The 13,213-nt window shown below is 41.2% G+C and overlaps 1 protein-coding gene across 1 annotated transcript in view; it reads right to left on the minus strand.

Moving 5' to 3' along the window:
• EFCAB5 (EF-hand calcium binding domain 5) overlaps positions 1–13,213 on the minus strand; it is a 32,437-nt gene that overhangs the window by 19,068 nt on the left and 156 nt on the right. Inside the window, exons 2-6 of the mRNA XM_040082547.1 lie at positions 12,872–13,187; positions 9,299–9,874; positions 5,276–5,432; positions 4,942–5,005; positions 3,120–3,190 (exon numbers count right to left, since the gene is read on the minus strand). Of these exons, the coding sequence (XP_039938481.1) occupies positions 3,120–3,190; positions 4,942–5,005; positions 5,276–5,432; positions 9,299–9,864 (858 nt within the window). The 5' untranslated portion in view covers positions 9,865–9,874; positions 12,872–13,187. The remainder of the gene's footprint in view (positions 1–3,119; positions 3,191–4,941; positions 5,006–5,275; positions 5,433–9,298; positions 9,875–12,871; positions 13,188–13,213) is intronic.

Genomic DNA, 13,213 nt, shown 5'->3' on the forward strand with positions numbered 1-13,213 from the left:
CCCAAGGAGGCTTTTGAGCCATTACATTCTGCAGGAGTGACAGTCACTCAACTCTCAAATGCCACAAAAGGAGCATTGCCTACAATTTCAGTGTTTAGAGGAGCAGTTGGATGCAATAAAAAAATGGAAGATCCTTCTGAAAATGAGCCTGCTGTCACCCAAGTCCTCTGACACTGGGAATACTACTGACTTGAGATTGATTTTATGTTCCAACCTTGGAGACACTTTAACACTTTGGATTTATAGCCATGTGGCTTTTATGAGCAAAAGCAATATGGTTCTAAAAATGTGGTGTGCATGACATAAATAATAATGGCCATCAGAACAAACCACAATCCCAGAGCCTGGGCTGAATTATTATAGCAGGTTTCTAGAGCCAGCCACACTAACAGGGAACCCAGACAGTTAAAAGGAGGAATTTCCAAAGCACAGACCATTTCCCATTATCCCATTTTAAAAGTATGGATACCTGACATTAGTGCTAAAATATCTTGGACTTGTTGAAATGCCACACAGGCAATAACCAGCTGAAATATTAATATATGTCATTATTATTCAGGTCTATATTGCATAATTTCCAAATATATGGGACAAGTGGAAAAGAGAGGAAGAGCAGAAAAAAAAGCAATGGCCTGAGGGGTGGTTGGTAGGAAAGAAGATCTCCTAATGCAATGTGGGGTTTTTCTTCATTTCAGCATTAAAAGAGGATGTAAGTTGGAGAGAAGGTGGCACAGCTCGGGCTATGGGGATCCACCAGCTTCTTGGGGTTATCAGAACCCAGAGCCCTGTGACAGAGGAGCCTTAAAGGTGAGGCTGTTGGGATCAGGCAGGTTGGACAAGCAGCCCATTATTTTGGATGTCACCTTGATGACACATCCAAAGGCTCCTGCATTTGTGTCTAACAGCTTCACAGGACACTGTTTACAAGCACCATGTGGGCAGGAGGCACCATCACAGGCTTAAGCCTTTCTTAGCTGATGTGTAAATTACTGTACACATAATTAACATACATTTATTTATTATTAACCCAGAGATTTTGACACCTCTCCAAAGAAAGCTGGCACACCTCCTTCTTGCTACCCAGAGACCTTGGTGTAGTTTGTGAGCACATTATCATCAAAAACAATGGATCTGTTCTTCTTCTTCCTACTGATTTCACTAGGAATAGAGAAAGCCACATGCAATCATGGAAAATAATCTCCCCTTTAAAGCCTGATTCTGACCCTGCAAAGGCAATGTGAGCATTTCCCTTAGTGTCAATAGCTTTGTGCCAGACTGCTGGGGGTTCTGTGTGTTAGAGCACAAAGCTCATGAAATAAACTATTAAGGGCTGGTCTCTAGGATTTAAATGCTTTTCATATAAAAGACCCCACGAGGTTGTCACAAAGGATGTAAAAATACAACAGCCACTGTTCTGCATTTCTGAAAAAAAAAAACCCAGCTCCAAAACACAATGATGTGTGAGGTCCCTCTACTGAGTTTCTAACAGCCTTTAAGTAACCCAAAGCTGCACTGAATTCAAGGAAGAAAAAAAAAAAAGAAAAAGAACCCAAAAAAAAAAAAAAAAAGTGCTATTTAATTTTAAGGTCCATTAAAAGCAATGCTTTCCACATGGGAAAGGACTGTGGCCAGCGTGGAGGAAGATCATCTCTTTCTGGGTTTGGTGGATGATGGAAAGGGGTGAACAAAGGTAAATTGTAGCTGAGGGTTAGAAGCAGCCCTGTCCTAATGATGGAACAGCTCCCAAGGGAAATGATGAAAGCCTCATCATTTGATTCAATTAAAACCGGACTGGACAAAGCATCAGAGAGTATGTTCTGAGAGAACATTCCTGGCAAATCAGACAGCCTGACAATCCATGTCTTTCGTGCTTCTGAGCTCTGTTGTCATATCTTTAATTGAGTTAAAATAAATAGTACACAAAGTATATTTTCAACAGTTTTCTAATGCTAATGGAGCATGAATTCATTCAGTGATTATATATATGTACCATAGGGGTTATGGACTGACGCTTCATTGCAGTGACAAAAGCAATTCTCTGGGCTCTCATTATCCACAAGTCTTCTTAATTAGATGCAATAATTCTGAGGTTAAATTCAAAAATATCTCATTTCATGCTTAAAAAAACCTCCAAAAAGTTACCATAAAAATGCATCTCTGTGCAAAATACCAAACATGTGAGTCTCCCGAGAGGGAGGAAGGCACAAAAAAATCACACGTGGTTGCTTGGAATTAGTCTCTGCACAGCTGCTTTATACTCTGGTTTTAATTATTATAACAGCACCCACTAGCACTGCTGCAATGAAGGTCTACCATTATTCCTATTCTAAACACTTCTTTTTACAGGTTTAATTACCCAGCCATAAAATCCAGCTCTGTCGCAGGTAGAAAATTGCTAGCAAAGCCTTGGCCTGGACAGTTTTCAATAAATACAGTTTGAACCAGTTTGGTTGTTTTCAGCTTGAGGAACAGCAGAGTAATGGGGTGAAACTTCCAACTACTTTTGATGAGTTAAAGCCACACTTCTGATGTTTCCCAATGACAGCTTTTGAGTTTAAAACTACTTAGTTATGCTTTGTGAATATTTATGAGACTTATTGCAGTTTGTTTACGTTTCAGACCAGTGATAGTTCAGGACAAACTCTTCTCAACCCAGGTCTTCATGGTTTGGTTCATCCTGGTTAATGGAACTTAGTCAGAAATAACAATACTGTAAAGATGTTACTAATTACCCCAGGCTAATGGTGGTAGTGGGACACCAAACCTCCTGTGAGCAGCCAAGCAAAGTCTGAATTCACAAGTGATTCAGGACTTTGACATTCTAGAAAGGCACAGGGAGGGGTGTCCTAAAAACCACTGCTCCAGGAGTAACTTCCCAAAGAGCAGCAGAGGCTGCAGCTCTGAGGAAAGCAGAAAAGTTCCCTCCAGTTGGCCAGAGTGGAAGTGTTGTGAGAGCAGAGGATGGAGATGGAATGTGAAATATCCAGATACAGCCAGTTACCTGGGATGTTGGAGAAGGGAAGCGCTTCACTTACTCCTCTGGGCTGTCCCCAGGGAAATGCTGACACTTTGTGATAAACACCACATTCTGAACCAAATGCTCTGATTTCATTTCTCACCTTTGTGAACTCATCTAGGCTTACTGTTTTTTCCAATGTGTTTAAGATTTTCAGCTTTCTGTCATGGGTTGCTGGTAAAAAAGTGAAGGGATATTGGTTTAGAAAGAAACAGTTGTGATTTTGCATATTGTACACATATTTTTGCACATTAAGTTACATTAACTTTCTTACGTTGGATGACATTTATTTGAGGTTATCCCACAGTAGCTGAAGCATCTGACTGTACAGAGACTGTCTAAATCTGCTTGCATTTCTCTTGCTGAGAATCTCCATTTAGCTATTCAGAACCGTAGAGTCGTATTTATTCTTGACATAAGTTGGTGCAAATTGCGATGATTTTAACAGTATTTACAACTAATTATGTGAGGGAGGAAACGATTTTTGATTTAACAAACAGATAAAACTGCCTTAGAACTCTGGAGACACGGATTCTGCTTTGCAAGAGAGGAATCTGAAAATCATAGTAATTTTCTCAAGAATATGGGAATATTTTTACTGATGATGATATTCAAAAGTATGTTTTGGTCAGCCTCTGGGCTGCTATCATGGAACTGAGAAGAGACATCAAACATCTATATAGGTTTCTGAATGAGTTCTTTGAGAACAGACATGCTATTTCTGTTGGCATTATTTTTCTTCTAAATACATCTAAATATATCAGGAGTAATGAGAAAATTCATCATAGAATGCATTTATCTCTTGTTGGTTAATATGTTCCTAAACTGTACATTATCTTTATTAAACTAAAAAAGAGCGTAATGTTCTGTTAATGTACATTGAATGCTATTAAGTGAAATAAAAAAAGAAATGGAGCCTATTAGGGAAATAATACAGAGAGCACCCCCAGCATCTGGAGAGCAAATATCTGGGCAGGAAATTCCTTCACAATCTCATGTCCCAGGGTCTGTTTGCAGTGGGAAACCACAGCTCTACAGCAGGAGCACAGGGACTGTGTTTGGCAATCACACAATGTCCTACCAGTATTGGGTGATTACTCAGAGGAACAATTCTGCAATACAGGCAGGGCTGAGCAAGGGCGAGCTCCAGGCAGGGTGACTCCAGCAGCGACAGAAACACTCTCTGGAGTGCCCTGTTTATATCCCAAATCAGCAAATACACATTTGTTACCATTGATGATCATTACAGGCTCTCAGTGTAAAGGGCTGGCAGCAGGCTCGAGTTGCCACTTCAGGGTTCCTGGTTCTGTTCAGTTATCATCATCTGGGGAGGTCAAGTGTGAGCTATATGAAGTGGACAGGAATTATGGAAATCTTTCTGAGCTGAGAGCTCTGGTACAGAGGTTCTGGGCTGCGTCTCCCTGGATGCCTGGGACTGGCCAAAGGAATGGCTTGATGAGATGAGCTATTGGGTGGATCATTAGGTAAACCTCAGCAATTCCCCTGAAACCATAACAGGTAACAACACTGTCAGACTTTAATTTTGTTGCTCCTACCTTTGTTCCATATCTCTCAGTATGCCAGTATTTCCAAGACCTCCCATGAGACAAATACAAAAAGGAAGAAGTTATACGGTGATTGCTAAAAATAGCAATAAGCACAGGGCAATGTCTGGCTAATAAGGGTCTGGTCTTTCTAGCTCCTGAATGATTGTTTAAACATTTTTCCATACTTTTCAAGATCATATGAATGAATTACATGGTGGTTCAGTCTCTTTCCAATCTGTGTGAAGATTTGTGGTTCATATCCTGATGTATCTACCCTTAGAGATTCTTTGTTATCAAAACCATTTGGCGTTTGCTCACAGTTCACATCAGAACTCAGATCACAGCAATAAAACTGAGGAAGACACATTGAAAACTTGCCTTTTCTCATATCTTCAGGAATAGAATCAGTGACATCTGGAAAAGACCTCATGGCACTCTGAACCTAAAAATCAAGGTAATAGTCAAAGGCTCGTGTCATGCAGACAACAGACAATTACTAAAATAAATCACCCAGAATAATCAGACATATGGGCCAGTCATGGGTTTTACACATAGGTCAGATTTGTGGACAACACCCTGTCCCCTGATCCTGTGGTGGCAGAGCCATCACCCATCCTTGTGCCCCTTGCTGCCATGCCAGGGCATGTGGCACCAGCACAAATGTCCTTTTTGTCCTGTCTGCAACAACCACAGTAGGATCTCCCCTAGTTACCAGTGCTGCTGGGATCCTGTCACTGCCATCCACTGTCCACTCCTTGAGCAGAGCTGCCACCACCCCCTTTCTCCTCGCTGTCTCCTCAGCCTTCTGTCTTTCCACCTCCTCCCTTTCCTCACGCTTGTTCTTTGCCTCAGCCTTCATCTGGGCCAGCCTGTAGGACATGGGAACATGGATTAGAAAGATACCATCATAGCTCTACTAAAGATTGATTAAGCCTACCCTGAAGAAAAAAACAAAAGGAAGCAACTCTTTTCTGAAATTCCTGTCTATGTGGAAGATATTTAATGGAAAATCACTTGTGCAGCTCTCCTAGTTTTGTGTCATTTCAACAGTGACACATTTTACCTTCACATTTATAATGACATTCATCATTTATTGTGTAGATGGCCTTCAATTTCCTTTCAATTCTAGCAGGGAGACAGGTGCATAATTTTGCTACAGTTGATTTACCAACAAAATTGCATCAGTCTTCATTGTCTCCAAACCCAAGTACCTTTTCAGACAAGCACTTCACTGGCAAAGAACAATGTTCAATGAAATTTCTGAAGCAGCCTCACACAATAGACCCCTCACTGCCTTAGGACAGGGATAATACCTCAGCCTCTCCATCATTTTGAACACATGGAGTTTGCAGGTTTGGACTGCCAGTCAGCTCCTTTTCTTCCTGCTTTTGTTTTCTTTGCTTCTCTAAACACCCAGCCATGTTTTTCCCAATCCTCCATTTCACACAACAAAAGAAGTGAATAAAATTGATCCTGAACTCAGCTGCTTTGATTTTGACTTGGTTAATTTATGAAATGGGAAAAAAAATCTTTAGGAAGGTCAAAATGCTTCAAGCCAAATGATCAGTTCACATGGAGAGAACAGCTCCTGTACTTGGAGGCTGCTGAAATCTCTCTGCATTGAGGCAGCTGCTTCACACCCACTGTAGATACTCATAGAAAGCAGAATTGCTCCTCTTTTGTACCTGAGAATTCCAAAAACTACATTTTAGCTAATGATTCCTGCTCTCTTCTTCCCCTTGTGGTTTACGTGCTCTGAAACGTGCTGATCCTGTCCCTGCTCTCTTCCATTCCTCTGGGGTCATCCTACAAATTATAGCCCATGAATATTTTCTGTAATGAACAGAAAGACCTGTTTTACATGTCACAGCAATGCACTTTGATCACAGTCAATTTTATCACAAGGTCATTGTTCTTCATGGCCATTTATCACACGGGTTCCTTAATGAATCATTGGTTCCTTAATTGTTGGTGGGCATTGCACAAGCGCTGCTGAGGAAGTTCAGCCCCGGGCACTTTGATAGCAGGGGAAGGGTAAAATATTTTACCATCTTCTGACTCTTTCCCAGAGCTGGAGAAAAGAAGAGAAGGAATGCAGCAGATACCAACCTAAGTGGACAAACAGATTTTTCTCCAAAGTCTGCTGCAGCAGAAAGAGAAAACTAGACCATTTGTAGAGATAGCTCCTCCTCTGGAGCTATCTGCAAACTGGAAGCAGAGCCTGGGCTGTGCTCAGAGCTGCCAAGGTGCTTTGGTGATTAATTTGGGCAGTGTCCAGCACAAGTTACATTCTGTGCTGCACCTGCACTGGGCTGCAGTTTGTGTTCATTTCTAGGGTTTTACAACTGAGCAGCTGCATCCTCTGCCTGGTGTCCCTCAGACAATGACAGCAAAACAGGGATAACAGCACCGGGCACCCATTGCAAAGCGAGCTCGTTTCGGATCAGATGTTTCCAGAAAAGATGAGATGGCAGCGAGGTGACTTCTCCCTGCAGAACCAAACATGTTTCCTCAGGAACAGAGCTGCCTGCCTCCCACACAGGGATGAGTGACTCAGCCTGAAGGACTCCCATCCCTGGACAAAGGCTCTGTTTCAGGTGTCAGTCCATGTGCAAAAGGAATTTCTTCCATCTGTTCTCCTTCCTGCTCTGACTCCCAGTCAGGTGGCAGTTAAGGAGAAACTGGAGGAAGTCCAAGAGAGCTCACTGAGGATAGGTAAGTGTTAGATGGGAACCTGTGGTGAATCCTGCTTTGCCTGAAGGTAATGCCAAGGCCCCCAGGACCTTCATTTGGGCCAGAATTTCATTCCTCACCTTTCTGGTGCTTGTGTGAGAGGTGTGGAGCACAGACTGGCATTGCTCTTGTAACAGTTCTGGCCTGTTTGAAATCCAGTGCCTCACATGAGGAACCTCACTGCTATGCGGTGGTGTTAAAATCCTGTGTTGCTGTGATTTAAGAATTCCATGCAAATCCCACAATGCAGCCATCACAAATATGTAAATCCTGAGCTGCTGTGAATGCAAATCCCAGGATACTGCTACCAGTGGATATGCAAAACCTGCTAAAGCCATGATTACAGGGCCCCCCTGGCAATGCTGTCTATAGAGATATTTATTTCTGTAAGTCTTGATAGTCCCTTCCTTTGACTCAGCTCTGAGAGCTACAAATTGAGAACCCGTCTCCCAATGTAAAGATGGGCTTAACAGCCAAGGTCATTATAACAGGTCATGGGTAGCCAACACTTTGCATTCAACAGGAAATCTGTCCTCTCCAGAATCAAGCTCTGATTCACAAAGAAAGCCAAGAGTATTTTAGGAGATGCAAATAAGCCCATAAAACAGAACCAAACAAAAGCCCAATCCCAAACCCCAGGAAACTTTATGTATTTTTGTTCAATTACTTTTTCAAAATGAAACAGAGATATGGTCCAGGTGTCCCTCTGTGAAGCAACAGGAATGATAAAACTGTTCCCAAAGCAAAGGTGTGACAAGGCTGACGTCCAAAACATGCCCCTAGAACAACCTCTGCTTGAGTGAAAACTCTCTGAAAGACATATTTCCCCAGTTTGTTTGTTTCAGTGGACCAACATATAAAAAATAGAAAATAAAACTGAAATTCTTTTATCAGTGACTGTATGAAATTCACTTCTCACACTGCTTTGTTGTATTCACATCAGGCATGTTCCTACACACTGCAGCAGTATGTTTAATGGAAATGTGGAGACAGAAGCTCAGAGAAACTTAACATATCCTTTTAAGCATTATGATACTGGGAACTTCAATTATCTTCATTTAGGGTTTATGCATAAGACATGTCAACATTTTACTTCTCTAATTCCTGACATTGAAACCAATTGTCAAGGTGTATGCACTATTTATGCAAATAGAGTCATTCAAACAGAAGTCATTATTCTACAAACACAGATACAGAATGAAGTGATCTAGTAGTGAATGAGTAATTTTGACATTAATCACAATCACCTCTGGATCATCTGTGAACTGAAAAGTTCACATCTATACTTTCCTGAACAGAGCAATGAAAATAAAACATTATTGGTGATCTAATGCTCTCATATTCCTACCTTACCATTTTGTAAAGTGCCATGGAACCCCATTCCAGTAATCATTAAGTATTATACTAAAGCAAACAGCCTAGAAATAAGCAACAGAACAAAATACAAAACAGTTTCTACTTTAAAAGGAAAAATAGAATATAAAAGGAAAGCCTAAATGAAAATCCCAGGAGAAGGAGTTTCTACAATGTGCCAGGACAATGTTGGTGGCTTGGTCAGGAGAACATCCTGAAGGAGGAAAAAAAGTGATGTTTATATTAAGTTTGGAGGAGTAGAGAAGAAATGATCTGAAGAGTCTCCAGACCTTTGATACTAACACCTGTCCCAAAGAGCTCTGTCACTAAGCTAGACCGGTTTGGAAGCAGTTTGCATTGCTCATGTGTAATTAAGATAGAGTCTAAGGAGGAATTATATCCTTGCGAAGGGCAGAATATTGCCTTAAACAGGAATAACTAGTGTTTCATTTTGTGTGCCATGTTCTGGCATTTGTCCTGCTTCTCAAGTTTTTATGAGACAAACGCCATCCCTGGCACTGCCCTCCACAAGGGGTGTTTTGCTCAAGATTTGCAGCAGCCAGGCTGCAGGGACACCATTCCTTCTGTAAAACAGAGACCAAGACAGCAGCTCTGGCCTTGTGACCAGCCACACTGTCAGTGCTCTCACCTCTGTGATGTTGTGCCTTGCCTCAAAAATTTAAGCTCCTCTGAGACCATCTTCATTTCTCTCAGGTATGGGCCTGGTTTTGTAGGAACACTATACTGAGGGTTATGCCTCATCAGGTATTCTCCAAGATAATTAATGGGGTTAAATCTGGTTGGTTCTTGGTCTGATACAAGCACATGGTTTCTTTCCACTTCCATTAACAAATTTTCTGCTCCTGGGATTAATGTAGGGAGGAGGTTGTCGAGCAAATAGATGCGAGTACCGAGTGTCTCCTTCTCCTCGTTGTACCACTCTCTGGCCAACCAGTCCCCGGGTTCTCTCCTTCTCACCTTTGCTTCTTCTGCCTTTTGTGCTTGAACCAACCTCACCTTTGTCTCCTGCAGACTCAGACACCTTTGTTGTACCTTTTCATGAAAGCACTCTTTCCACGAAGTGTAATGACTAGGACATGGCAGTTCATCACCCCCCTGATTGCTTTCCATCTCTGTTGCAGTCCTATCCTTATGTTCAAGTTCAGGATCTTGTAGATCTGCGGACTGGGCTGATTCTTCTGGCTGAGCAGCCATACCTCAATCACTGTGACACAAAAAAAAAAAAGCAGCTGTTATATAATGCCAAAAGATGCAGCAGTGCCCTAACAGATGACACAGGAATAGAGTCTATTGTTAGGCATTAACTAATATTTTTTCTATGTTCCTTTTATATTTTACTGCTGCTTTCTACTCTTAAATAAATACAGACCCTTTACTTCAAAGATCAATAAATGATTTATAAAGATTAATTATGTATCACAACGGCCCTTGGAGACAGAGCAACTAAATTAGTGTGTTCCTTTCTCAGGGCAGAAGAAACTGAGACACAAAAGGGGAATGATTAATTCCAGGTCACTTAGAGAATCAGAAACCAAGCAGTGAACAGTGTTTGGAACTTGTCCCCCAGCTCCAACCAGTGGAATCCTCTTACCCCCAGCACATTATTTCTGTTTAGGTCCATTCCCTGCCTCCAGGAAATCCAGTGGATATGGGACAAAGGAAGCAAGTAATGGAAAATTCCAGATACCCAGGAGCAAGATTCCTTTAGATGCTTCCTCTGCTTCAGCTTTTTTAAGGCTGTGAAGAACAGTGAGGGAGCTTGTCCCACAAACTACCTAACTTCAACTGTGGCAACTATTTTTTGCTCTGGATATTTTGTTAAGGTAACCAGGACACAGGGGCATGGGTCAGCAGAGCTTCTACAGAAAGGAGAAACCTATACCATGAATTCTGTGATTAAATTGTTCTGAAGCACTTTATGTTGTAGATCACTCTGTAAAAGAATAATCCATTTACAATTTCAAGAACTTCACTGTTCAAATTGTTCATTCTGTGAAATATCAGGAAGAAACTGAGGTGCTCACAAGGCACAATTTGAAAAATGTTCCTATATGTCTCCAGGCATAACTGTCTGCATCTGGAATAGGATTTACACACACAGAATGGAGCAGAAGATAGGCTACTACTTGATTCAAAGCATGAAAAATCAGCAGCATGCTGCAAATCCCCCAGCTCAGTGTTAAACAACAGCAAGGGAAGAGTGACATTAAAAAATAATTTAACACCGGTCCAAATTAGAGATGAAACTTCACTCTGAACTTGTTGCCACACTACCCTCTTCAAGTTTTCATTTAAAAGTGCTTTTCACTGAGGCCTTTCAGTATCCATAACAATAGCACTGCTTTTGATATGTAGTGCTCTTCCTGTTTAAGCATTTGTAGCCGTTCTGAAGATGTTCAGCCTTCCAGGAAATGCATAAATGTGATCTACAGCCCTCCCGGCACACAAATTTAATTATGAATATGTTGACCTTCTGGTTCATTAACACTGTTGGAGTACAAACACTGCCTGGATGGGTGGAATGCTCCACAGCATTAAATTTCTAGGTTTGTTTTCTCAATGGGCTTTTTGGCATCTTCTAGTAAATTTTTTCCAAAGATCCATTCCTGCTGGGAATGGGATGGATTTCTGGCTCAAGCTGCCTACCTCACCCACACAGAGTGGTTTAGATTGGTAGTTGGTTTTACCACCAAAGGACATGAGCTGGAAAGGGTCTGGATTTACAATGGTAGAAAGGGAAACCTGTCCACCCTGTGGAATTGTTCCTTGTTTAGGTGAGTTCCTTTCAATAAGTTGTAAAACCAGACTCCTTGGTTCAAAGCAGGGTGTTAACCAAATGTTCTGGTCACATTCCAAGTCAGCTGGTTTTGTGGTGCCAAAATAAACTGTTCTCGTAATTTCAGATACTTATGTTCTTTTTTAAACATCCTGTATGAAACCTTCTGCAGTTTCTGTGCAATGCTAAAGTGACAACTGCACTCTGCTTTATGAGGTGGCTGATTCTGAAAGATGATGAATATGTTTTCTACACTGCTCTCAACCTTTTGTTAGGATGGTTTTGAGGATTAGTAAATGTTTATAAAGGATCTCCATGTCTCTGACCAAAACAAAACATGAAACAACCAGTGTGACTGTTCTGTCTCAGTTCCATGGCATCCATGTAACTCCAGGAATGGAAGCAGAGCATGGAGAACTGTGCCCAGTGCTTTAATGCGGGACAGATGAAGAAGACTAAGAGGGTATGGAAGAACAAACAAGAAAAATAAACAACAAAGGAATGCTACAATCAGGACATGAAACGTGGGATTTGTGGAGGATTACAGAGACACACAATGGATAAGACTCCTTTGGCTCATAACCTTCAGTGCTGATTTTCATTAGTTGAGAATTTGGCCCATAAAGAAGAATTTCTCCACTGAAAGGGTGGTCAGGCATTGGAAGGGATGGAGCCACCACCCCTGCAAGTGTTCAGGAAACAACTGGACGTGACACTCGGTGCCATGGTCACATTAGCAATGTGGTGTTTGGTCAAATGCTGGATTCAATGATCTTGGAGGTCTTTTCCATTCTTAATGATTCAATGAGTTTATGATTTTATAACAACATTGAGAGCTCTCAGGGCCTATGGCATTCCCAAATGGAGCCAAATAACAGCAAGCATGGAGCACAGAGGCAAGCTCTACAAACACCCAGGAAATTTGAAGTGTGATATAAAGTTTCCTGTAAGCCTTTGTTCAAGCTGAAGGCAAGATAAGCTTTCCATTATTTAGTAGGATGCCACTTCCCTGGCTCCTTTGCTGTGAGAAAAATATTCTTGCTGGAATCCCTGCAGGTACAAAAAGATTATCCCCGTTTTTTCTGTACAAAACTCAAATCTGCTCATAAATAATATTCCTATGGTTTCATTGTTATTCTGTAAGAGAATTTTGATGGGTAGGATAAAGCCAGGCAGGATTTAAGTTTGTTTAGGCAAATATTTTGAAGATGTTGCCTTATAAAAGTCCTTTCAAAAACAAAGTCCAATCTCTTTGACATTCTATTGCTCAGGAAATAATTTTGCCTTTCCCTAATGTGTTTCATAGCATATTTATCTAATCAATTACAAAAAGCCCAATACCCTTTACATACATGATCTTTTCAATACAATTTAAAAACATTTTCTCCATTGCTTTCTGAAGCTTTGAAGAACTGTTTTTCTTACCTTTGGAGCAGGTATCAAAATAGATCTTATTCCTCCTGTGGCTCAAAGCCTCAAAGTGGCTTTGCAAATCAACAGGGATTTAATATATGCCCATCTGTTCTCAACCATTAAAAATCTTGAAGTGAATTAGGGATTTCTCAGACCCGCTGTGGAGCTGGGCTGTGAGTTTTACTCCTCTGTGTGTTTGCAGTTGCTAAGCAATAATCCCAAAGGTTGCTATGTCTTTCCACAATCAGAATTGCTGTAGGTTGTCTTTTGGCTTTGGCACAGCCCAACAGACTCTTCTGTACTGAACTTAGAACATTGCATCACATGACTGAAAATAAAATAAAATAAAATAAG

The sequence above is a fragment of the Hirundo rustica genome, chromosome 19, assembly GCF_015227805.2.
Source record: "Hirundo rustica isolate bHirRus1 chromosome 19, bHirRus1.pri.v3, whole genome shotgun sequence".
In the NCBI taxonomy this organism is placed as follows: Eukaryota; Metazoa; Chordata; class Aves; order Passeriformes; family Hirundinidae; genus Hirundo; species Hirundo rustica.